This window comes from Pleurodeles waltl, chromosome 3_1 (assembly GCF_031143425.1).
Source record: "Pleurodeles waltl isolate 20211129_DDA chromosome 3_1, aPleWal1.hap1.20221129, whole genome shotgun sequence".
In the NCBI taxonomy this organism is placed as follows: domain Eukaryota; kingdom Metazoa; phylum Chordata; class Amphibia; order Caudata; family Salamandridae; genus Pleurodeles; species Pleurodeles waltl.
In genome coordinates this window covers 771,632,341-771,659,347 of record NC_090440.1, presented here as the reverse complement: position 1 = coordinate 771,659,347, position 27,007 = coordinate 771,632,341, and the positions used below count along the sequence as shown (strand labels likewise).

Sequence of the window (27,007 nt, the reverse complement as noted above, 5' to 3'; positions counted from 1 at the left end):
CCTTCAAGTGCCGCGCCGGTGACTTCCGCTCTGGCCACCGAGGTCACCTCTGGATCCGCACGCGGATCCGCACCGGCTCCAGTTGCACCCTTGAGACCGTCCCCGGGTCGTTTGTCAACGCTCCTGATGTTGTTAGTGCCCACTATGGACATCGACCCAATTCCTATCCCCTACGATTCTGAGTCAGAGCGGCATCGGCTGACGCCGCCTTTGACTTCGATGGGGCCTATTTGCCCCAGGTCAGATTCGGAACCTTTTTCCTATGGGTATGAATATGAGGAGGGATTGGAGGGGTCCCTGGACCCTTATGAATACCAGGATGACCCTTCTATGGACTGGGCTCAGGAATTGGGTGAAGCCTGTGGTCTGGATACTTCTCCTGACGCTGGCATGCTGTTTCCTCCTACCCTAAAGAAGCAACTTATGGTATGGTGGTCAGTAGGGCAGCTGAGGTCCTTGGTCTCGAGCTTCCCACTGTTAAGGTCAGGTCAAATCTTCTGACGGCGGTGGTTCAGCCTGGAGCTTCTACTTCAGAACCCCTTTTACCGTTTAATATAGCCTGCACCGACGTCCTTTTGGGTACATGGTCCAAACCCAACACAGGGGCACCTGTGAATAGGACTATCGCACACCGCCATCGGCCCACTCCGAACGGCCCTAAATTTGTCTCTGTATATACTATCTCAAACTGAGAGATAGTGTGCACAGAGTCCAAGGGTTCCCCTTAGAGGTTAATAGTGGCAAAATTCGATACTACCAATGCTCTATTTTGTGGTAGTGTTGGCGAGCAGTAGGCTTATCAGAGGGTAGTGTTAAGCATTTGTTGTACACACACAGGCAATAAATGAGGAACACACACTCAAAAACGTAACTTCAGGCCAGTAGTTTTTATATAGAAAAATATATTTTTCTAATTTATTTTAGAACCTCAAGATTCAAGATTTGAGGTAAGTACATAAAATGCAAGGTACTTCACACAGGTAAGTCTAGAGCTTTGATTTAAAACAGTAGTACACGCAGTTAAGGTTAAAATGGCAATAAGCTATTTTAAAAGTGGACACTGTGCAAAAATCAACAGTTCCTAGGGGAGTTAAGTAATAGTTAGTTTCTCAGGTAAGTAAAGCACTTACAAGTTCAGTCTCCTGGGCATAGGCAGCCCACCGTTGGGGGTTCAAGGCTACCCCAAAGCCATAGCACCAGCAACACAGCACTGGGGGGGGGACACAAACAGGCACACAAAACACACCCTCAACGGCACAGGGGTGGCTGGTTGCAGTGTGCAAAGTAGGCATCGGATTTGCTATTGAAAGCAATGGAGGGACCCGGGGTCACTTAGGCGATGCAGGCAGGGCACAGGGGGGCTTCCCGGGCAGGCCACCGACTGGGCTAGGATGAGGGCTGCCTGCTGGTCACTCCTGCACTGGTAGGTGGTTGCTCTCGGTCCTGGGGGCTGTGGGTGCAGTGCTTGGTCCAAGCGTTTGTTCCTTTGTTTCCGGCCAGTCGCGGTCAGGGGGAGCCTCTGGATCCTCTCTGCAGGCATCGCTGGGGGGGGGGGGGGGGGGATGCAGGGGTGTCGACTCAGGCTACCCACGTCGTCGTAGTCACCTGGGAGTCCTTTCTGCGGTGTTGGTTCTCTGGAGCTCGAGCCGGGGGCGTTGGGTGCAGAGTGTGAAGTCCCACGCTTCCGGCGGGAAGAGAGAGTTCTTTGAAAGTTCTGCTGTTCTCTGGAGTTTCTTGGTCCTTCGGGTTCAGGGCAGTCCTCTGAGTCCTCAGAGGTCGGTGATCCCTGTCGGATGCGTTGCTGTGCAGGTTCTTTGAGTCTGGTGACAGGCCAGTAGGGCTGGGGCCAAGTCAGTTGTCGTCGCCGTCATTTCTGCAGGGCTTTCAGGTCAGCAGTCCTTGTTCTTGTTGTAGGTTGCAGGAATCTGATATCCTGGGTTCAGGGTCGCCCCTAAATACAAAATTTAGGGGTGTGTTTAGGTGAGGGGGGCAGTAGCCAATGGCTACTGCCCTGGAGGGTGACTATACCCTTTTTGTGCCTCCTCCCTGAGGGGAGGGGGGTACATCCCTATTCCTATTGGGGGAATTCTCCAAACTCAAGATGAAGAATTTCTAAAGGCAGGAGTCACCTCAGCTCAGGGCACCTTAGGGGCTGTCCTGACTGGTGGGTGGCTCCTCCTTGTTTTCCTCATTATCTCCTCCAGCCTTGCCGCCAAAAGTGGGGGCATTGGCTGGAGGGGCAGGCATGTCCACTAGCTGGGATGCCCTGGGTTGCTGTAACAAAAGACATGAACCTTTGAGGCTCACTGCCAGATGTTATAGTTCCTGCAGGGGGAGGTGAGAAGCACCTCCACCCAGTACAGGCTTTGTTCCTGTCCACAGAGTGACAAAGGCACTCTCCCCATGTGGCCAGAACCTCATCTGGTTGTGGCAGGCTGGCAGAAACTGGTCAGCCTAGCACTAGGAGCCAGGCTGGTATTCAGGGGGCCATCTCTAAGATGCCCTTTGGGTGTATTTTACAATAAATCCCACACTGGCATCAGGGTGCATTTATTGTGCTGAGAAGTTTGATACCAAACTTCCCAGATTTCAGTGTAGACACTGTGGAACTGTGGAGTTCGTGTTTGACAAACTCCCAGACCATACACTCTTTATGGCTATCCTGCACTTACAATGTCTGAGGTTTTGTTAAACACTGTAGGGGCATAGTGTTAATGCACTTATGCCCTCATCTGTGGTATAGTGCACCCTGCCTTAGGTGTGTAAGGCCTGCTAGAGTGGTGACTTACCTATGCCACAGGCAGTGAGAGGTGGGCATGGCACCCAGACAGGAGTGCCATGTCGACTTAGTCATTTTCTCCCCACCAGCACACGAAAGCTGTGAGGCAGTGTGCATGTGCTCAGTGAGGGGTCCCCCAAGGTGGCATAAGACATGCTGCAGCCCTTAGAGACCTTCCCTGGCATCAGGGCCCTTGGTACCAGGGGTACCATTTACAAGGGACTTATCTGACTGCCAGGGCTGTGCCAATTGTGAAAGCAAAGGTACAGTTTAGGGAAAGAACACTGGTGCTGGGGCCTGGTTAGCAAGGTCCCAGCACACTTTCAGTCATAACATGGCATCAGCAAAAGGCAAAATTTCAGGGGGTAACCATGCCAAGGAGGCATTACCTTAGCCCCCCCCCCTCCCAAAACGAAAGAGGATGAGACTAACCTTTCCCAAGAGAGTCTTAGAGTCTTCATTTTCTAAGTGGAAGAACCTGTAAAGGCCATCAGTATTGGCATGGGCAGTCCCAGGTCTGTGTTCCACTACAAAGTCCATTCCCTTTCGGGATATGGATCACCTCAACAGTTTAACATTTTCTCCTTTCATTTGCATTAGCCATCTGAGAGGTCTGTGGTCAGTTTGAACTATGAAGTGAGTCCCAAAAAGGTATTGTCTCATTTTCTTCAGGGACCAGACCACAGCAAAGGCCTCTCTCTCAATGGCAGTCCAACACTACTCCCTGGGGAGTAACCTCCTGCTAATAAAAGCAACAGGCTGGTCAAGGCCATCATCATTTGTTTGGGACAGGACTGCTCCTATCCCGTGTTCAGAGGCATCTGTCTGCAAATGAACTGCTTAGAGTAACCTGGAGCTTTCAAAACTGGTGCTGTACACATTACTTGCTTCAGGGGCTCAAAGGCCTTTTGACAGTCCATGGTCCAGTTCACTTTCTTGGGCATTTTCTTGGAGGTAAGTTCTGTACGGGGGGGGGTCACTATTGATCCATAACACTTCACAAACCTCCCATAGTACCCAGTCAAGCCAAGGAATGCCATGACTTGAGTCTGGGTTTTTGGAGCTACCCAAACCAGAATAGTCTGGATCTTGGGTTGGAGTGGCTGAACTTGGCCTCAACATATAAGGTGACCCAAGTAAACCACAGTACCCTGCCCTATCTGACATTTAGATGCCTTGATAGAGAGGCCTGCTGCTTGCAGGGCCTGCAAAACCTTCTTCAGGTGTACCAGGTGATCCTGCCAGCTGGAGCTAAAGACAGCAATATCATCAAGAAAAGCTGCACTAAAGGACTCCAAGCCAGCAAGGATTGATTCACCAACCTTTGGAAGGTGGCAGGGGCATTCTTTAAGCTAAAGGGCATCACAGTAAACAGGAAGTGCCCATCAGATGTAGAGAATGCTGTTTTCTCTTTTGCTCTTGGTGCAATTCTTATTTGCCAGTACCCTGCAGTTAAGTCAAAGGTACTTAAGTATTTGGCATCACCCAATTTGTCAATTAATTCATCTGCCCTTGGAATGGGGTGAGCATCTGTCTTGGTGACACACCTAAGTCCTCTGTAGTCCACACAGAACCTCATATCTCTCTTGCCATCTTTTGTGTGAGGTTTGGGGACAAAGACCACTGGGCTAGCCCAGGGACTGTCAGAGTGCTCAATCACTCCCAACTCCAGCAGCTTGTGGACTTCCACTTTGATGGTTTCCTTAACTTGGTCAGACTGTCTGAATATTTTGTTTTTGACAGGCATGCTGTCTCTTGTGTCCACATCATGGGTACACAGGTGTGTCTGACCAGGGGTTGGGGAAAAGAGCTCAGCAAACTGCTGGAGGACTTGCCTGCAGTCAGCTTGCTGTTGGCCAGAGAGGGTGTCTGAATAGACCACTCCATCTACTATGCCATCCTTAGGGTCAGTGGAGAGGAGATCAGGGAGAGGTTCACTCTCTGTTTCCTTGTCCTCATCTGTAACCATTAACATGTTTACAGCCGCCCTATCATGGAAGAGTTTGAGGCGGTTAACATGGATCACCCTTTTGGGGGTCCTGCTAGTGCCTAGGTCCACCAGGTAGGTGACCTGACACTTCTTTTCTAGCACTGGGTAAGGGCCACTCCAGTTGTCCTGAAGTATCTTGGAGCCACAGGCTCCAGAACCCAGACTTTCTGCCCTGGCTGAAACTCAACCATAGCAGCCTTTTGGTCATACCACATCTTCTGTAGTTGTTGGCTGGCCTCAAGGTTTTTGCTTGCCTTTTCCATGTACTCTGCCATCCTTGAACGTAGGCCTAGTACATAGTCCACCACATCTTGTTTAGGCTCATGGAGAGGTCTCTCCCAGCCTTCTTTTACAAGAGCTAGTGGTACCCTAACAGACTGGCCAAACATAAGTTCAAAGGGGGAAAACCCTACTCCCTTCTGAGGCACCTCTCTGTAGGCGAAAAGCAGGCATGGCAAGAGGACATCCCATCTCCTTTTGAGTTTTTCAGGGAGCCCCATGATCATGCCCTTCAATGTCTTGTTGAATCTCTCAACAAGGCCGTTGGTTTGTGGATGGTATGGTGTAGTAAATGTGTAAGTCACCCCACATTCATTCCACATATGTTTCAGGTAAGCTGACATGAAGCTGATACCTCTGTCAGAAACCACCTCCTAAGGAAATCCCACTCCGGTAAAAATACCAATGAGTGCCTTGGCTACTGCAGGGGCAGTAGTGGACCTAAGGGGAATTGCTTCAGGGCACCTAGTAGCATGATCCACTACTACTAGGATATACTGACTCCCTGAATGCTGTGGGAGGTTCAAGTGGACCCACTATATCCACTCCCACTCTTTCAAAGGGGACCCCCACCACTGGAAGTGGAATTAGGGGGGCCTTTGGATGGCCACCTGTCTTACCACTGCCTTGACAGGTGACACAGGAGGTGCAAAACTCTTTTACCTTCTGGGTCATATTGGGCCAATAGAAATGTTTGATTAACCTCTCCCATGTGTTGGTTTGTCCCAAATGCCCAGCAAGGGGAATGTCATGGGCTAAGGTCAGAATGAACTCCCTAAACTCCTGAGGCACTACCACTCTCCTAGTGGCAGCAGGTTTGGGATCTCTTGCCTCAGTGTAAAGGAGTCCATCTTCCCAATAGACCCTGTTTGTTCCACTGACATTTCCTTTTTCTTGCTCAGCTACTTGCTTTCTTAGGCCTTCAAGAGAAGGGCAGGTTTCTTGCCCCTTGCACAGCTGTTCCCTTGAGGGTCCCCCCGGGCCCAAGAGCTCAACCTGGTAAGGTCCCAGCTCCATGGACTCAGTTCCCTCAGAGGATAGAACATCTTCCTGGAAAGAGAGGTTGTGTTTCTTGTGCTGAAGCTAGTTCCCCTGTCTTCTTTCCTTTTTTCTTGGAAGGTTGGGCCATTATCCCAGACTCCAACAATTATTTTTCACCCTGAGCCCTGCATTGTGCTCTTGTCTTGATACATACCAGTTCAGGGATACCCAGTATAGCTGCATGGGTTTTGAGTTCTACCTCACCCATGCTGAGGACTCCAGATCATTTCCAAGCAGACATTCTACTGGTATAGCAGAAGAGACTGCCACCTGTTTCAGGCCAGTGACCCCTCCCCATTCAAAAGTTACCACTGCCATGGGATGGACTTTAGTCTGATTGTCAGCAATGGTGATTAGATAGGTCTGTCCAGCCAAGTATTGTCCTGGGGAAACCAGTTTGTCTGTCACCATAGTGACACTGGCACCTGTATCCCTAAGGGCTTCTACTCTAGGTTCATTAATTAAGAGCTGCTGCCTGTATTTTTGCATGTTAGGCGGCCAGGCAGCAAGTGTGGCTAGGTCCCTCTGAGACTAATGTAGCTTCAGTGTGAACCCTGATTTGCTCTGGGCACACTGTTGATCCCACCTGTAGACTGGCTATTCCAGTGCAAACTGGAGTAGTATTTGTTGTGGAACCTTTCTTGGGACAGGCCTTGTCTTCAGTTTGGTGTCCATGCTGAGTACAGATGCGACACCAGGTCTTTTTGGGATCAAAGTTTTTACCTTTATAGCCAAATGAGGATTGTGAAGAGGTTCTTGGACTCACCCTCCTGTGCAGCTTTTTGGGGCCCTGTAGAAGACACTTTACTTTTTCCCTTGGATGTCTCAACACTTTTCACCTGTGGAGGCTTTGTGACCCCTTTCTTTTGGTCACCCCCGGTGGAATTCTTGGTCACCCTTGTCTTGACCCAGTGGTCTGCCTTCTTCCCCAATTCTTGGGGAGAAATTGGACCTAGGTCTACCAGTTGCTGATTCAGTTGATCATTGAAACAATTACGTAAGAGATGTTCCTTCATAAACAAGTTATACAGCCCATCATAATCATTTACACCACTGCCATTAATCCAACCATCCAGTGTTTAGACTGAGAAGTCAACAAAATCAAACCAGGTCTGGCTCGAGGATTTTTGAGCCCCCCTGAACCTAATCTTGTACTCCTCAGTTGAGGTATCCAAAGCCCTCAATCAGGGTAGCCTTCATGAGGTCATAGGATTCCGCATCTTTTCCAGAGAGTGTGAGGAGTCTATCCCTACACTTTCCAGTTAACATTTCCCAAAGGAGAGCACCCCAGTGAGATTTGTTTACTTTTCAGGTTGCACAAGCCCTCTCAAAATCTGTGAACCACTTGGTGATATCATCACCATCTTCATTTTTTGTTACAATCCCTTTGGGGATTTTTAGGATGTCCTTACTTTCTCTGACCCTATTTATGTTGGTGTCACCATTGATGGGAGCTAAGCCCATCTCTTGTCTTTCCCTCTCTATGGCTAGGAGCTGTCTCTCCAAAGCCAGTCTTTTGGCCATCCCGGCTAACAGGAGGTCATCTACATTGAGGCTGCCCTCAATGCTTCCAGAGTTACTGGTCTCCCTGTGGAAGAACCATTCTCTCTGACTATCACTTGTGGAGTCAGGGTTTGAGGGACCCTGGTCTCCCTAAATAGGACAGGAGGGAGGGACTCATCCTCCTGTTCACTAATTTCTCCCTCTGCAGGATTATCCTCAGAGGGATGGTCCTTTGCAAACTCTGCCAAAAGTTCCTCGAGCTTCACTTTGGTAGGGTTGGACCCAGTCTTTATATTTTTTAGCTTACAGAGAGTCCTCAGCTCTGACATCCCTAGATGCAGGTAAGGGATGAGGTTGAGTTCCACCACCATCTCATCTGTGCTAGACATTATTTCTCTAAAAGTTGGGATTACTTTTTAAGAATCTAAAAACTACTTCTAGAACTTAAATTCAAACTTCTAAACTCTAAAAGAAATGCTAACACGGACTTACACAAGGCCCTAGCAGGAGTTTTAAAAATGTAGAAAAATTGCTCAAAATTCAAAAATCAGTTTCTAATGAAAATGTTTGGAATTTAGTCGTGTGATCAGGTATTGGCTGAGTAGTCCAGCAAATGCAAAGTCTTAGACCCCACCGCTGATCCACCGGTGGAAGTTGTCTCTTTATATACTAACTCAAAGTGAGAGATAGTGTGCACAGAGTCCAGGGGGTCCCCTTAGAGGTAAGATAGTGGCAAAATTAGATAATTCTAATGCTCTTTTTTGTGGTAGTGTGGTCGAGCAGTAGGCTTATCAGAGGGTAGTGTTAAGCATTTGTTGTGCACACACAGGCAATAAATGAGAAACACACATTCAAAGACTGAACTCCAGGCCAATAGTTTTTATATAGAAAAATATATTTTCTTTATTTTAGAATCACATGATTCAAGATTTGAAGTAAATACATAAAATGCAAGGTACTCCACACAGGTAAGTTAGGAACTTTGAATGAAAATAATAACATATACAGTCTTTGGTAAAATGGCAATAAGCTATTTTAAAAGTGGACACTGCAAAAATCAGCGGTTCCTGGGGGAGGTAAGTAATGGTTAGTTTGTGAGGTAAGTAAGACACTTACAAGTCTCAGTTCCTGGGCATAGGCAGCCCACCGTTGGGGGTTCAGGGCAACCTCAAAGTTACCACTCCAGCAGCTCAGAGCCGGTCAGGTGCAGAGGTGAAAGAGGTGCCCAAAACACATAGGCGCCTATGGAGAACAGGGGTGCTGCGGTTCCAGTCTGCCAGCAGGTAAGTACCCGCGTTCTCAGGGGCAGACCAGGTGGGTTTTGTAGAGCACTGGGGAGGACACAAGTAGGCACAGAAAACACACCCTCAGTGGCAGAGGGGTGACTGGGTGCAGTGTGCAAAGCAGGTGTCGGGTTTTGAATAGGAATCAATGGAGGGACCCAGGGGTCACTCTGATGGTGCAGGCAGGGCACAGGATGGCTTCTCGGGCCAGCCACCAACTGGGCTAGGCAGTGGGTCGCCTGGTGGTCGCTCCTGCACTGAGGTTCGGTTCCTTCTGGTCCTGGGGGCTGCGGGTGCAGTGCTTGGTCCAGGCGTCGGGTCCCTTGTTACAGGCAGTCGCGGTCAGGGGGAGCCTCTGGATTCTCTCTGCAGGCGTCGCTGCGGGGGTCCAGGGGGTCATCTCGGGCAACACACAAGGTCGCAGTCGCCTGGGAGTTCTCCCTGTGGTGTTTGTTCTCTGGATCTCAAGCCGGGGGCATCGGGTGAAGTCTTACGCTTCCGGCAGGAAGAATGAAGTCTTTAGAAGTTGCAAGAAAGTTGCAAAGTTGTTGCTTGTTGTTGGGCAGAGCTGCGGCACACAGGAGTTTCTTGGTCCTTTGGTTTAGGGCAGTCCTCTGAGGCTTCAGAGGTCGCTGATCCATATTGGATGCATAGCTGTTGCAGTTTTTCGAGTCAGGAGACAGGCCGGTAGGGCTGGGGCCAAAGCAGTTGTCGTCTTCTGTCGTCTCTGCAGGGCTTTCAGGTCAGAAGTCCTTCTTAGTTCAGGTTGAAGGAATCTGATTTCCTGGGTTCTGGGGTGCCCCTAAATACTAAATTTAGGGGTGTGTTTAGGTCTGGGAGGGCAGTAGCCAATGGCTACTGTCCAGGAGGGTGGCTACACCCTCTTCGTGCCTCCTCCCTGAGGGGAGGGTAGCACATCCCTAATCCTATTGGGGGAATCCTCCAAACTTAAGATGTAGGATTTCTAAAGGCAGAGGTCACCTCAGCTCAGGACACCTGGTGGGTGACTCCTTGTTTTTCTCATTATCTCCTCCAGCCTTGCTTCCAAATGTCGGGGCAGTGGCCGGAGGGGTGTGCATCTCCACTAGGTGGGATGCCCTGTGGCGCTGTATCAAAAGAGGTGAATCTTTGAGGCTCACCGCCAGGTGTTACAGTTCCTGCAGGGGGAGGTGAGAAGCACCTCCACCCAGTACAGGCTTTGTTCCTGGCCACAGAGTGACAAAGGCACTCTCCCCATGTGGCCAGCAACTCTTCTGGTTGTGTCAGGCTGGCAGAAACTGGTCAGCCTAACACTAGAAGTCGGATTTGTATTCAGGGGGCATCTCTAAGATGCCCTCTGGGTGTATTTTACAATAAATCCCACACTGGCATGTTGTGTTTGACAAACTCCCAGACCATATACTCTTATGGCTACCCTGCACTTACAATGTCTAAGGTTTTGCTTAGACACTGTAGGGACATAGCGCTCCTCATGTCCTCATCTGTGGTATAGTGCACCCTGCCTTAGGGCTGTAAGGCCTGCTAGAGGGGTGACTTACCTATGCCATAGGAAGTGAGAGGTTGGCATGGCACTCTGAGGGGAGTGCCATGTCGACATAGCACACACAAGCTGTGACGCAGTGTGCATGTGCTGAGTGAGGGGTCTCCAGGGTGGCATAAAATATGCTGCATCCCTTAGAGACCTTCCCTGGCATCAGGGCCCTTGGGTACCATTTACAAGGGTCTTATCTGAGTTCCAGGGCTGTGCCAATTGTGGAAGCAAAGGTACAGTATAGGGAAAGAACACGGGTGCTGGGGCCTGGTTAGCAGGGTCCCACGACACTTTGAATCATAACTTGGCATCAGCAAAAGGCAAAATGTCAAGGGGTAACCATGCCAAGGAGGCATTTCCTTACAATGTCGGAATCATACCCCAATACTGTTTGCAGTATTGGTTGTATGATTCCATGCACTCTGGGGACTCCTTAGAGGACCTCTAGCATTGTTCCTACTACTCTTCTTGGTTTTTCCTGGCAGCCTGTGCTGCTGCCACCCTACAGACAGGTTTCTGCCCTACTGCTGCTTGACCAGCTCAGGCAGAGGAAGACTGAACAAAGGATTTCATTGGTGGGGAGGGGGGTATGGTGGTAACACCCCTCTCCCATTGTAAATAGGTCTTACATGGTTTCGGAGGGATAGCCTCCCCAAGCCACCGGTATGCTTTGAAGGGCACATTTGGTGCCCTCTTTGCATAGATCTATTTGCACCAGTCGTGGGACTTCCCAGTCCCAGCTCTGTCGCAAAACTGGACAAAGGGGAGTGACTACTCTCCTGTCCATCTCCACCCCAGGAGTGGTGCCCAGAGCTCCTCCAGGTGGCCACTTGATTCTGCCATCTTGAATCCAAGGTGGGCAGGGGCCCATGGGAGAATCTGAGTAGCCAGGTCAGGTAGGTGACGTCAGAGCCCCCTTCTTGATTGATGGCCACTCTGCTAGGTGACTAATTTTCCTTCCTGGGCTATTTAGGGGCTCCCTCTTGGGTGGGTCCTCAGATTCGACGGGCAAGATTCAAACAGGACTCCTCTGCATCATTTACTTCTACTTCCGACCACCGAACTGCAACCGACAATCTGCAACTCCAGTGACGACTGTGCTTTGGAACATTGTTTCTCCGGCTCCTTCCAGCAACTGCAACATTTCCATGGCTTTGTAACCTCTGAGGGTGATGAGCCTTCAGCCTGCACAAGAAGTAGGAAGGAATCTCCCTTGGAGTGAAGGAGTTACTCCCCTGCATCTGCATACACCAGCTACAGCAACGACCGGCCACATGGATCTTCTCTTCTCCGGAGCTACGTGGTTCCTGCATCACAGGTCATGGTCTGGAGTGATCCCCTTGGTCCTCTCTACCAGCTCTCCAACTTGGGAGACCGGAAGCCCTTGCCTTGCTGTATAGTACCACTGTGAATGTGACTCTTGCAGCTAACAAGCCTCGTTTGTTCCTCCTCCAAGGGATCTTCAGTCTCTGTGTAGCCCTGACCCACAGCACTCCTTCCTGCAAAGCACAGTCTCCTGCATGCTGCTCCAGTGACGTGGGACTCCTCTTCAGGTGTGCTGAGTGGGCCTCACTGCGACTACTGTGCCTGCTTCCCATGGGTCGCCTGTGGGGGGCGGCCTCCTCTTCTTGTGACTCTCCCAGCTGCTGAGGGTGTCCCCTGGACCTTGCTGATCCTCTTCAGACTTACAAAACCTTCTTCCTCTACTCTTGCATTTGCCAAGACTTGGTGGTGGTTTTCCAGCACCACTGACCATCACGAGTCACTTGCATCAGTTTTGGAACTCCTTTTCTGCTCTTGTGATGCACTGCTGATTTTCTTCATTAACCATCGACTTAGTTCTATATCCACTGAAGAGTGGGTAGTGGGTGCTGCCACAGCCGGACACTCCATCACAAAATGGACTTGCTCCCCTTCCTTTGTAGGTCCCCTTCCTTTGCAGGTCCTCTTCTGTCAGGATCCACCTTTGGTTTCTTCCAGCCTTTTCTGGGTCTTGCACAGCCCTTTTCCAAAGTCCTCCTGTTGGTTTTGGGTAAAACGAGAACTTACCTCTTCTCTCCTGGCTGCTGGAGAGCACCCTGGTACTTAACTCTTGGGGTTCTGGGTCCCTAGTTCCTCTCTACTGATTCTCCTTCTTTGGGTGGGGGACTTCCTTTCACATTTCCCTTTTTTAGTACATGGTTTGGCCCTCCCCTATGACCTTCACTGTTTGCTATTGCTTTTACCAGTGTCTGTTGCTTTCTATGCTATTTCTTGCTTGCTAATGTGTATATGATAGTGTGTTTACTTACCTCCAGTTGGGGTATTGTCTGTACAATATTTTAGTATATGTGTTACCACAATAAAGTACCTTTATTTTTGTAACACTGTGTAGTTCTTTCATGTGTGTAAGTGCTGGGTGACCATAGTGGTATTGCATAAGCTACACCTGTCTCCTAGATAAGTCTTGACTGCTCATCCACAGGTACCTCTAGAGAGCCCTGGCTTCTTAGACGCTGCCTACACTTCACTGATAGGGGATACCTGGACCTGGTATAAGGTGATAACACTATAGGTGCTCACCACGCACCAGGCCAGCTTCCTACAATGTGTGCATAATAAATGTAATTTTACTTTTCAGCAGGAAAATCACAGACTGGACAATCATTTATTGAGTGCTGTTATTGTGTGCCACACCACCTCCCCTGACTAAGGCTTGAATTGTTTGCTTCACTACCGTGAGTGAGTCAAGCAATACAATTGAGTGCGTGGTTCCCTGTGATTGTGGTCTCATTACTTTTACAGGACACACAACTAATGGCCTGTTTCCTTACACCACCCTTTCTCATTTCTGAATTGAATGCTGATAACATGTACATCTGATAGAGACTTCTAGTTGCAGGTTCCTTACCTTAGAATTTCGCCCAGGTGTCAGACTGGATTCGGAGATTTTTCTACAAGCAGTACCCTTGTGCGCCGTGAGCTGGCGTCGGTCGACTCCACGTCCATCGTTGGCGTCGAGGTCGCTGTGATGACATTGCAGTTGTATATAGGTGCCATCCCACTGCGCTGAGATCAGCTTTTTTTTACTTCCATGCCAGTCTACGTGCAGATCTGGAGAAGAGCTACCCTCAGTCGCTTTTTGACTGACTTTCTGACTTTTGTCAAAAAACTTTTTACCTGCCTGGTGCATCGAGATGGCTTCCTGCAAGACCGGATTCAAGCTGTGTGACTCCTGTCACTGCATGATGTTGGAGATGTATTCGCACCTCGTGTGCTCGTAGTCTCTGGAGCGCGAGCATGACCCAAAGTTGTGCTCTAAGTGTCGGGCCATGAACCTCAAGGCTTTGAGGGTTGGCCCATAAAGCTCATGGTGGCCCAGAGCTCTGATCCGCATTTCTCCTGGTTACGTTTGAGAGGAAGCTCATAAGACTGCTTGTGGGGACAACACAATTTGTCCTCGTCCCACTCAAGTCATCTGGACATTCGGGTTACAAGAAGAAGTCAAAGAAGGACAAACGTTCTTCGACTTTGCGCCTTCGCTCGGACGATGCGACGCGTGAGGTGCATTGATGGGCTAGGCCTCCATCCTCAGATTCTGCTTCTGGGTCATCACCACGCCTCCCTGAGTTTCTGGGAGCCAAAGTCACCCCTGCCCAACTGAGAGTTTTACGAGGTCATGCTCCTTATTTTTGGGCAGTCGAACCCCCTGTGATGGCTTCGGGCCCTGTAGTGTCAGACGGACCCCCCTCTGGTTCCACCCAGGCAGCTTTGGCCTTGGCTCTGGAGCGCATCCCAGGATTCATTACCAGATCTATGGTGATGCTGGCCGTGCCATCACGACCTTTCCCCGTTACCAGTAAGGACGTTGACACTTTTAACGCTGGTTTACATCAATCCCATACTGATTCCTGACTCTGACATGGAGCCGGAACTACGTCACTCATCGTTGATTCCGTCTTCAATGGGTACTTTGCTCCCCAGGTTGGGTTCTGGCCCTTATGCTTATGCTTATGGTTACGGGTACGGTGAGAGTATAGAGGAATTGCTGGACTGTTTAGAATTTCAGCTAGAAGATCCTGAAATGGACTGGTCTCAGAAATTGGGTGAAGGCAGTGGTCTTCAAACCTCCCTGGACGCTGGCATGCTTTCACCCCCTACAGTGGCAATGGAGGAGGGAGCCTCTTATTCAATGGTGGTGGTAAGAGCGGCTGAGGTCCTAGGCCTGAAGCTGCCTTTGGTGGCAGTCAGGACTAACTTCCTGACTGAGGTGCTTCCACCCGGGGCATCTGTGTCTGAACCCCTTTTGCCCGTCAATGACGCCCTCACTAATGTCCTGCTGGGACCTTGGTTCAAACCCAGCACAGGGGCTCCTGTCAACAGGACAGTTGCCTGCCGCCATAGGCCTGTCCCTAATGATCCTAAATTCCTGACCCAACATCCCATGCCTGAGAGTTTGGTCACCCAGACTTCTTCCTCTTTTCCTGCATTTGCTGGGCTTCACTATAAACTTGTCAAAGTCACCCATGTATAGGGAATCAAAACGACTGGACCAACTTGCGAAGAAGTTATTCTCTTCCTCCAGCCTGGCGTTGTGGTTCATGAACACTGCATGCCTTTTGGGCTGCTGTTCCCATACTTTATGGGATATGGTCTCACAGGTGCTTCCACAGGTCATGGAGGAGGCTCGGCCCATTCTCTCCCAAGCTTGGTTGTGGACATCTGGCTTTTCGGGAGATGTCCAGCAATCACTTGTGGACATATGCCGTTCAACAGCACCCGTCTCTTCAGAGACAAAGCGGACTCGTCACTCAAGTGTTTTAAGGAGCCCTGGGCTACAGCTCGGTACCTTGGCCTGGCAGCTGCTCCTCACCCCCTTCAGTCTGCTTTTCAGTCTTATGTGGCTATGGAAGGGGTGCCCAACCGCATCCATTTCCCTCTGTCACAGTGTTGTGCAAGCTGCCAGGCCTCTCCGTGGCAGTAGAGGCGGGATCCAACATTCCCGTGGATCAGGGAGTCAACGCCCGGCCCATTCCAGCCCCTCTCCCCTCTACAGCCTCCAAACCTTCCTAGTCCGTTGTTCCATCACAGACCAGTTGGAGGCAGGATATGCCATCACCTGCCCCACTGGGAATCCTTCACGACAGACAAGTGGGTTGTGCATATCGTCCTAAGGGGTACTTCCTCCCCTACAAGACGACCCCTCCGGCCATGCCACATCCTACCATTGGATGATGGAGGATCACTTCGCACTTTTTCACAAGGAAGTTAAGGCTCTCTTGGATTGGGGAGCCATAGAGAGGGTCCCAATGCCAGAAGGAGGCTGTTGTATTTATTCCCGCTACTTTCTGGTGCCCAAGAAGGACAAGGGCCTCTGCCCTATCCTAGACCTCTGGTCCCTCAATCTCTTCCTCAGAAAGGAGCAGTTCAGAATTCTCACTCTGGCTCAGGTCCTATCTGCCCTGGACCCCCTGAGACTGGATGGTAGCGTTGGACTTGCATGACCTATACTTTCGCATTTCCATCCTGCCTCTCACAGACGTTACTTGCGGTTCGTGGTAGGTCACGAGCACTTTCAGTTTACTCTGCTCCCCTTTGGCTTTACCAGCTTCCCTCAGGTGTTAATGAACGTTATGGCAATGGTTGCAGATCGGCTGCACTAGCTAGGTGTTTCAGTGTTTGCCTACCAAAACAACTGGCTGTTGAAGGCGGGCTCACCCCAGACTCATCTCCCACCTCCAGACTATGGAGGACCTCCTGCATTTGCTGGGGTTCACTATAAATGTGTCAGTCACACCTGACTCTCTCTGAGACGTTCCCTTTCATCTGAGCAGTTCTGGACACTGCATAGTTTCGGGCCTATCCTCCCAAGCAGCATGTCCAGAATATTCAGGCTATGATACGGATGGTTGAGTCTCTGTTCTGGGTTTTGGTGAGAATGACTCTGAGGCTTTTGGACCTCATGGCCTCCTACATCCTTCTGGTCACACATGCCAGATGGCATATTCAGGCTCTGCACTGGACCTGAAGTTCCAGTGGGCGCAGCATCAGGGAAATCTCTCCGACATGGTCCAGATCTCAGATGGAACTGTGCAAGATCTGCAGTGGTGGCTTTCGAACCCCCGATTGGTTCAAAGGCAGATCCCTTTCCCTTCCCCAACTAACAAAAGTGACAGATGCGTCATGTAGGAAAGTGCTCCTTTTGGCATGGTTACACCCCCCCAACAACCCCCCCCCCCCCACACACACACATTTTTTGGCTGATATTGATGCTAACTTGACTGAGTGTGTGCTTGGATCCTGCTAACCAGGCCCCAGCACCAGGATTCCCTTAATAGAGGCCAATCTGGGCACAATGGAAATGAAGAATTTTCCACTTCTACAACAAGTTTTCCCGGTTCAGGGTATTGTCCTGATGTTTCTGGCCAACCGGGCAACGTTTGTGGCTTGGTTCAGGGCCTATCAAGGGACCATCAATTTCCTCCTCCAAGATCCTGCCAAGTTAACTGAAATGTTGTTCTTGGGGTATCTGTAGACTAGCAAGGCATTTTCTGCATTTGCCTGATTACTCTTCAATATTCAAATCACCAGTTGTGATGCACTTTCTAAAGGAATCATACTTTTTCCCTGCACCACCTTTCATTGTGCCTCAGCGTAAACTTAACTTGATCCTTACTTTCCTTATGTGAGTGGCTTTCACACCTTTGCACAGGTGTTTTCCTCAACTGCCAACTATCAAAGTAGTGTTCCTCGTAGTTAGATCTGCATGCTGTGTCAGTGAACTGCAGGCACTGTCAGTGCAACCCTGTACATCACCTTCTTAACTGACAGATTAATGCTGTGCCTCAAGTTTTTGCCTCCATCCAATCTCTCTGTGGCAAAGAGGCTTCACCACCTGCAACTAAAAAGAGCTCTCAAATTTTACACAGCGCATAAAGCAGTACTGAGTCATCAAACAGCATTTCCTAGACTTTGACCTGTGCTACGCAGTTAAAGGAGGTGCAGAAACACACCCTGTCCAGATGGATTGTCCTGTGCAAAATAACATGCTTTCCCCTCACAAAGGAAGAGGACCCACAAGGGCCTATGGACTCCTTCCACCAGAGCCAACATTAGGACAGCAGGTTGGCAAGGGGTTTCCCAGTACTAGGCATCTGTGCCAGGCTGCTGCATGAGTGTCTATGCATACGTGCTCCAAGCATTGCTGGCTCAGCAGTGAAGACCCCATTAAGAACCATTTCACTAACTCAGTTCCGCTGGATTTCTTGATGTGAGTACACTCCTCCACCCCACCACCTTTTGGGGTGGGGTAGTAATTCTTTAGTATTATAAGGAAATGCTGAAAGTGGTCATTAGAAGGGAGGAACCCTGATAGCCCATTGGTCACCAACTATATCCTACTCTGAGGGCATTTTCTGAGGATAAAAAGGGCACCCCTGTCACCCAGAACTCAGATCTTGACGGACCGGAGAAGAGGAGTGTAGGGAAATGCCTCTCTTGGCATGGTTACCCCTAACTTTTTGCCTTTTGTTGATGCTAGTTATGATTGAAAGTGTGCTGGGATCCACCTAATCCGGCCCCAGCACCAGTGTTCTTTCCCTAAACTGTACCTTTGTTCCCACAATTGGCACAGCCCTGGCACACAGGTACCAAGGACCCTGTGGCCAGGGAAGGTCTGTAAGGGCTGCAGCATGTTTTATGCCACCCTGTGGACCCCTCACTCAGCACATGCACACTGCCTCACAGCTTGTGTGTGCTGGTGGGGAGAAAATGACTAAGTCGACATTGCACTCCCCTCAGCGTGCCATGCCCGCATCCCACTGCCTGTGGCATAGGTAAGTCACCCCTCTAGCAGGCCTTACAGCCCTAAGGCAGGGTGCACCATAACCCAGGTGAGAGCATATGTGCAATAGCACTATGCCCCTTCAGTGTCTAAGCAAAACCTTAGACATTGTAAGTGCAGGGTAGCCATAAGAGTATATGGTCTGGGAGTTTGTCAAGCACGAACTCCACAGTTCCATAATGGCTACACTGAAATCTGGAAAGTTTGGTATTGAAAAATTAACACAGAGGGCATCTTAGAGATGCCCCCTGTATACCAGTCCGACTCCTAGTGTTAGGCTGAGCAGTTCCTGCCAGCCTGCCACACCAGATGAGTTTCTGGTCACATGGGGTGAGTGCCTTTGTCACTCTGTGGCCAGGAACAAAACCTGCACTGGGTGGAGGTGCTTCTCATCCCCCCCTCCCTTTTCAAGGAACTGTAACGCCTGACGGTGAGCCTCAAAGGCTCTTACCTGTTGTTACAGCGCCCGAGGGCATCCCAGCTAGTGGAGATGCCTGTCCCTCCGTACACAGCACCCACTTTTGGCAGCAAGTCCAGAGGAGATAATGAGAAAAACACGGAGGAGTTACCCACTAGTCAGGACAGCCCCTAAGGTGTCCTGAGCTGAGGTGACCCCTGCCTTAAGAAATCCTCCATCTTGGTTTTGGAGGATCCCCCCAGTAGGAATAGGGATGTCCCCCCCCCCCCCCCATCCCTTCCCCCCCAGGGAGGAGGCACAAAGAGGGTGTAGCCACCCTCCAGGACAGTAGCCATTGGCTACTGCCCCCCAGACCTAAACACCCCCCTAAATTCAGTATTTAGGGGTGACCCTGAATCCAGGAAATCAGATTCCTGCAACCTACAACAAGGAGGACTGCTGACCTGAAAGCCCTGCAGAGGTGACGGAGACAACAACTGAGTTGGTTTAAGCCCTACTGGCCTGTCTCCAGACTTAAAGAACCTGCACAACGACGCATTAGGCAGACCAGCGATCTCTGAGGACTCAGAGGACTGACCTGCACCTAAAAGACCAAGAACCTCCTGAGGACAGCGGCTCTGTCCAGAAACAGCAACCAGGAAGCAACTTTGAAGAGCCTCCAACTTCCTGTCAGAAGCGTGAGTCTTCACACTCTGCACCTTTCGCCCCGGCTAGAGTTCAGGACAACCAACACTGCAGAGAGGACTCCCAGGCGACTCCAACGACATGAGACACTCTTAGTCGACCTCCCTGCACCCCCACAGCGACACCTGCATAGAGGATCCAGAGGCTCCCCCTGACCGCGAGTGCCTGGTGGTAATAAAGGAACCCGACGCCTGGACCAAGCACTGCACCACAGCCCCCAGGACCGAGAGGAACCATCTACCAGTGAAGGAGTGACCAGCAGGCGGCCTTTATCCTAGCCCAGTCAGTGGCTAGCCCGAGAAGCTCCCCTGTGCCCTGCCTGCATCGCCAGAGTGACCCCTGGGTACCTACATTGTTTTCAATACAAAACCTAACACCTACTTTGCACACTGCACCCGGACCCCCTGTGCCGCTGAGGGTGTACTTGTGTCCCCACCTCCCTCCCCCCCAGTGCTCTACAACCCCCCCGGTCAGCTCCCCGAGGACGGAGGTACTTACCTGCTAGCTGACTGGAACCGGAGCACCCCTGTTCTCCATAGGCACCTATGTGTTTTGGGCCCTCCTTTGAGCTCTGCACCTGACCGGCCCTGTGTTGCTGGTGTGGTGGCTTTGGGGTTGCCTTGAACCCCCAATGGTGGGCTGCCTATGCCCAGGAGACTGACCTTGTAAGTGCATTACTTACCTGAAAAACCAACCAATACTTACCTCCCCCAGGAACTGTTGACTTTTGCACTGTGTCCACTTTTAAAATAGCTGATTGCCATTTTATCCAAAACTGTGTGTACTACTGTTTTAAATCAAAGTTCTATAATTACCTGTGTGAAGTACCTTACAATGTATGTACTTACCTAAAATGTTAATCTTGTGGTTCTAAAAATAAATTAAGAAAATATATTTTTCTTTATAAAAACCTTTTGACCTGGAGTTAAGTCTTTGAGTGTATGTTCCTCATTTATTGCCTGTGTGTGTACAACAGATGCTTAGCACTACCCTCTGATAAGCCTACTGCTCGACCACACTACCACAAAATAGTGCATTTCAGGTCAGCAGTCCTTCTTCGTTCAGGTTGCAGGAATCTGATTTCCTGGGTTGCCAATGAGTACTAAATTTAGGGGGGTGTTTAGGTCTGGGGGGCAGTAGCCAATGGCTACTGTTCTGGAGGTTGACTACACCCTCTTTGTGCCTCCTCCCTGAGGGGAGGGAGGGGGGCACATCCCTAATCCTATTGGGGGAATCCTTAAAATCTAAGATGGAGGATTTCTAAAGGCAGGGGTCACCTCAGCTCAGGCTACCTTAGGGGCTGTCCTGACTGGTGGGTGGCTCCTCCTTGTTTTCCTAATTATCCCCTCCAGCCTTGCCGCCAAAAGTGGGGGCAGTGGCCGGAGGGGCGGGCATCTCCACTAGCTGGGATGCCCTGTGGTGCTGTAACAAAAGGGGTGAGCCTTTGAGAAGCACCTCCACCCGGTACAGGCTTTGTTCCTGGCCACAGAGTGAAAAAGGCATTCTCCCCATGTCGCCAGCGACTTGTCTGGTTGTGGCAGGCTAGCAGAAACTGGTCAGCCCCACACTAGAAGTCGGATTGGTATTCAGGGGGCATCTCTAAGATGCCCTCTGGGTGCATTTTACAATACATTCCACACTGGCATCAGTGTGCATTTATTGTGCTGAGAAGTTTGATACCAAACTTTCCAGATTTCAGTGTAGCCATTATGGAACTGTGGAGTTCGTGCTTGACAAACTCCCAGACCATATACTCTTATGGCTACCCTGCACTTACAATGCCTAAGGTTTTGCTTAGACACTGAAGGGGCATAGTGCTCTTGCACATATGCTCTCACCTGTGGTATAGTGTACCCTGCCTTAGGGCTGTAAGGCCTGCTAGAGGGGTGACTTATCTATGCCATAGGCAGTGTGAGGTTGGCATGGCACTCTGAGGGGAGTGCCATGTCGACCTAATCATTTTCTCCCCACCAGCACACACAAGCTGTGAGGCAGTGTGCATGTGCTGAGTGAGGGGTCCCCAGGGTGGCATAAGACATGCTGCAGCCCTTAGGGACCTTCCCTGGCAACACGGCCCTTGGTACCAGGGGTACCATTTGCAAGGGACGTATCTAAGTGCCAGGGCTGTGCCAATTGTGGAAGCAAAGGTACAGTTTTAAGGAAAGAACACTGGTGCTGGGGCCTGGTTAGCAGGGTCCCAGCACACTTTAAATCATAACTTGGCATCAGCAAAAGGCAAAAAGTCAGGGGGTAACCATGCCAAGGAGGCATTGCCTTACATGGATGGACAGCACCTGGTGGCTAGCAAAGGATGAAGGACTGTGCCTGCTGTATCCTGCTCATGGAGAATTTATCTGCAGAGCCCAGCGAAGCAGGAGTCTTCAAGGGTCTGTTGGCTGAACTCCTGTTTGCGGCACAGGACAACAGCTGCTGAAGAAAACTGCTGGGGCAAGTTGGTAGCCCTGATCTTCGCACTGCTGCCACTTGCTACTGTGCAGCACCAGAGACCAGGACCCGCGGCTCTAAGTTTCCCTCGAGTCTGCTGGACCCGCAAGAGTCTTTGAAGAGTACCGCTTGGTTGCCCAGAAGAGGCGTTATCACTTATGAAAGGATTTGAGTGTTACCACGATACCGGGTGACTGGTAGTCCACTGGCAACTGGACTTCTACAAGGACCGAAAGGACTTTGAGGGTCTTAGACACCTGTGACGAGGACCCCCTATTCAAGTTTATGGACCTAGGATTAGCGACGGAAAGACTCTGGTTGACCGCATTGCATCCACAGCACCCTTGAGCATCTTTAGCATCCTGTATGCCTTGCATCAGTACCGTAGGAACTTATCACAAAGGGATGTAAGCACCTGGAATTTACTGAAGACTGCTTCTTCCTCACAGGTAACTGTTTCTGAAAACCTTGATGCCCCGCTCCCCTTCCCTCCCTGCCTCCCTCCCTCCCCCTTCCAGCTGGCTTTCTTCTGGAGTTCGTAACAGAAATTAACTAAAAGTATCCGCCTGGGTACTTATCTTAGTTTTTCCTAAAAATGTGCTTCATGTCAAATTAGGTGAGTTTGCCAATGCTTGTTCGTGATTTAGTAAAAAAGTGCATATTTACTATTCTTTGAAATTGCTGTATTTCTGAAACCCTCCTGTGGATCTTTTATGTTGTGGTGTATAAAAACACATAAAAACACAGTCTATTTTTATAAATTGGTATGCTTGAATGTCTGTATTTTTTCATCAGTTGTTTTGGTGGATGTTTCAATTCTAAACACTTGCTCCTTTGTGTAAGCTTGACTGCTCATAGCCACAGCTGCTCAGGATTGAATTTAAGGTTTAACAAAGTAAACTGAAGGGGTTGGTAACTGAATTATACGGTGTGGTTGTATAGGCCACACCATGTAATATACCCTTTTTCTTCAAAGGTATATATTCAAAAGGTGAGGAATATGCTGTTAGAAATAGTCATCAGAAGAACATGTTACAAAGCTATGGTAGTCATATTTCTAGTTGATACTCTAACCACAGATTCCTCATTGTCCTCCTTCTTCCCTGTTATGTGGAGTGGATTATTGTGATTTTAACAATGTGCCAAGTTAGGTTCGACACGCTGTCCTCTCCAATTGATCCGCATGTAAGGGCTCTGAAGTGTTCAAGATAAAATTACATCAGCATGCATGGGAGGCCCATAAATGTGGCTGCAGGTCGCAACTTAAAAGGGGTTGGGTGCAAGTTAGCCATGAAGTCTGAAGGCTCTTCCTGCCGGTGCGCAGGATCAGGTACTCTGGAGAAAATTCAGTCTTCCTTCTGGGAATATTTAAAATTTGATTAAACTGCAGTTAGAGTATTCAGTGGTAAGTACCTTGTTTATTATTTCCGTTAGATGTCCTGGTGGATCGTGAATGGGTGCCCATGTCTAGAACAGCATTAATTATTAAATACAGATGTGAAATAAAGTCATCCTAGTGGTTATTCTGTAGTCTATTCATGGTTGTAAAATATTTTCAATACGCTAAGGTGCCTTTTTATACAAGAGCCTTAAAGTGAACTGGAGGAGCCCCAAGTACACTTATAATTCAGTGGTGACTTCCTTTTTAGGGTCGAGCCTGCGTTGCATGCGCTCGCGCATGCTTATTGCAGCGAGACGCTTTTGTATTTAGAAAAGGGCTCGGAGCCCTGTCAACTTCGTCAGTGTTTTTTATTGATTCATGGGCTTGCCTAATAAAATCTGCTTGCTTTCATTAGTCGAAGGCAAGCATACGTCATGCCTTTTCCGGTGGCTAGCCCTCCTCCAGCACAGTGACCAAGTACAGAAAACATGCGAGGCTCGCTGTTTTCCATCGGGCTCGTGGACTTCTTTTTCTCTAATTTACGAGCGTGATCTCGCTTGGCAGAAGTCGAGCGCTTTATATAGTTAATTTCACTTTTTTGGGTTGTGTACATAAATGCACTTTTGCCCGATAGGTGAAAAGTCGGGTTAGGAGTTTACAACGCGATCAGCTCTAACATGAGCAAACGCGAGACCCGTTGCATTGTAAATGCTTGTTAATGACTTGAAGTTGTTTGACCTGTATCCATGTAACTATACTGACATGTTTATTGGTATCTCCTCTTAATCTTCATGATGTGCCTCAACAGATGCTTACGAAATGTCAGATGTTTTTAATTAACTTTACTCGCATGTTCACCTTTATACTTGCAGGGATAAAGCAGAAGAATGTATAGAACTTACAGATGAGCAAAGAAATGAACTTATGAAAAAGGAAGGCAGTCGTCTCCAGAAAACTGCACATCGCGTCACATACTCCCCTCGAAAAGAAAAAGCACTAAAGATATACCTGGATGGGGTACCAAATAAAGATTTGTCGCAAGACTGACATCACGAGTAGCGTTTTCAAAGGATTTTTAATTTTAAATTAAAGAGGTTTACTACTACTGTGTGTAGTGACCCTTATTGCAGGACACTTATTAGGTGTGAAGCTAAGACACCAGCACTGATTGGCTTGCAGTTTACCAATCAAACATTCAGCGACCAGTGGAGTCACTGCTTGACTTGGAATCATGTTGTGCACTATAGTCACATGTACTGTAAATCTTAAAGGGATGCGCAATTAAGAATAAAGATAATAGACAATGAACGAGAGGAGTTAAGAGGTGGACAAATATGCACATAGTAGCTTTGCAAGCTAGTCTCAAAAAGGATATGCTCCTGAAAATAGTAAATGCTGCGCGAAGGTGAGGAATAAATCCTTTTTTTGTTTCACTGATACACACACAACCTCATGATTTTGAAGACATGTATTGGCTTTGTGAATAAAACAACATACAGTGGATGAATACATAAAAGGCTCATCGGAACCCAAGAAGAAACAAAATATGTGAAAAACCTAACATTAATAGGGAAATAGTATTATTACATCCGTCTTTAAATTAATGGTCTGGAAAGATTGTTTCACCTCTAAGGGTTGGTTGGCTCATTTTGCAGATTTATCTGAAGTATTGTGTATATGGCTGATTATGTTAAATTGTTAGCAAATATGGCAGAGTAATTTTACGCTCCTTAAATCGTCTGAAGGAAATCTGCCCTTTTAAACTATTCAAACTGCCGCATAGTTTTCTCCCACGATATTTCTTTAAACATATCAGCAGCTGGGTAAATTTTAAGTACAGCTGCCCATTTAAGCATTAATTTCCTCCGTTTGATTAGGCTGGTACTTTTGAGTTCTGTTTTTCTTTATTGAAACTGTGTTATGGTTCAGCTGCTTATTTGTGTACATTTCGTTTTGAAAAAAAATATATTTTAAGTTTGAGTAATGTTATTGCCCTGTGCAAGACACTTTTAAACATTTGCTATAGTTACTTCTTGACTATATGCATTTATTTCTTTTTGAGCAGTTTTTAATACCAAGTAATATGATGTTACTGGTTGGTCAGGTTCGATTGGGTTCAGAGATTGATGCAGTCAATTCCATCAGTAAGACTAATGGAAACCAACCTATTTGTTTCCACTTTGCTATAAAATTATCGATTGAACATAATTCTGCATAATTTTTGGAAACTCCATCTAATTTATAACGATCAATAAAAGATTTTTGGTATTTTTTCATGTCAGATGCTGTTTACAATGAACATGCCAATAAAACATTTGTTCATTCTCTGATTCTTTTCATCTTGAAAAACGAGTGAACCTTGAATCTGAATACACCTTTGTTTTGAATCCTGTTTCCTTGCTTTCCTGCCCCATCACTTTCATCACTTGCTTTTATCGCTGGATCTGTGTCTGTTTTCATTAGAACCAAGATGCCAATGAACAAGATTACGTCTTTGTTTGTTACCCATCAGTAGATGTAATGTTTGAGACTCGTAGACCTTATAACTCTCACCCTGCTTATTAATTTCATAAGTTTTGTATTTTTGTGATCTACTGTCCTGTAGATTTTTTTATGTAGTTCTGTTTGCTTTACAGATGTGCAGACGCTGTCAGACAGATCAGTTCATGGGGCGCGATCTTGGCTTGATTGATGTAAGTAGATTTAGACATTGTGGGTCGATTGAGCAGAGTTGCAGTCATTCAAAATTACGATTGCAGAACCTTTGAGCCAGACTCTATATTGGGTCTCTTGGATAGCTTTCTTTCTGGTGACTGTAGATCCTTTGGTATCAAATGATACATTAATGTCCTCCAGCACCTTATCTTTCATAGATTTACATGCTTATATTATTCCACACCACAGTAATATTCAAGTCCCTGATACTGATAGAGCATTCTAGTTACAAATTCCTTACCTTAGAATTTCCCCCAGGCGTCAGACTGGATCCGGAGATTTTTCTTCGAGCAATACCCTTGCACGTCGGTAGGTGGCATCGGTCGACTCTGCCGGCGTCGTAGTCGCCGTGATGACGTTGGGAGTAATACATAGATGCCGCCTCAGCACTGTGCCGTCAGTTCTTTTCTTTCCGCGCCACTTGCTGATCAGGAGAGAGCTACCCTGGTCTCTTTTTGACTGATTTCGAACATTTTGTTGAGTTTTCTAGTGAGCATTGAGGATGTCCCTGTTGACCGGGTTCAAGCCGTGCGAGGACTGTCATCGCATGATGTCAGTGACGGATCCACTTCTGGTTTGTCTGTGGTGTCCCGAGCACCACCACCACCTGAAGTCGTGCTCTGAGTGCCTGGCCATGCACCCGAAGGCCTTGAGGGAGCGGTCCCTCAAGCTCATGGCAGCCCGGCGCTCGACTCCGCATAGGTCCCGATCTCGCTCAAGAGGAAGGTCTTGAGACTGTTCGCAGAGCCACCACCACTCGTCTTCCTCAAAATCTTCGGGTGCAGGTAAGAAGTCAAAGCAGTCTTATCGCACTTCGACTTCACCCCGTCGGTAGGCTGACGTGACGCGGGTTGAGCATCGATGCTCAAGGCCTCCATCTTTGGTGCCTGTTTCTGGTTCCACTCCGCGCTTCCCCGAGTTTGCAGGAGTGACCCTCACCCAACTTAAGGAATTCTATGAGGCCATGCTCCTCATCTTTAGGCGAACCGACCCCAATACGGCTCCTTAGGACTATCAGCCCACTCCCTAAATTCCTGTCCCAATACCCCATGCCTGAGAGTCTTGTCATCCAGGCTTCCTCTTCTTAAGGCACATTCCCTTCCGCACCCACGGATAGGGAATCAAAAAGGCCGGAA

At 48.7% G+C, this 27,007-nt stretch overlaps 1 protein-coding gene across 3 annotated transcripts in view; it reads left to right on the top strand.

The window, feature by feature from the left end:
- The window catches only part of USP47 (ubiquitin specific peptidase 47), a 1,215,141-nt gene extending 1,189,655 nt beyond the window's left edge, over window positions 1-25,486 (top strand). For all 3 annotated transcript variants that reach the window (XM_069223601.1, XM_069223600.1, XM_069223599.1), the window contains one exon: window positions 24,029-25,486. In XM_069223601.1, the coding sequence (XP_069079702.1) occupies window positions 24,029-24,203 (175 nt within the window). In that variant the 3' untranslated portion in view covers window positions 24,204-25,486. The remainder of the gene's footprint in view (window positions 1-24,028) is intronic.
- Window positions 25,487-27,007: the final 1,521 nt, after the last annotated feature.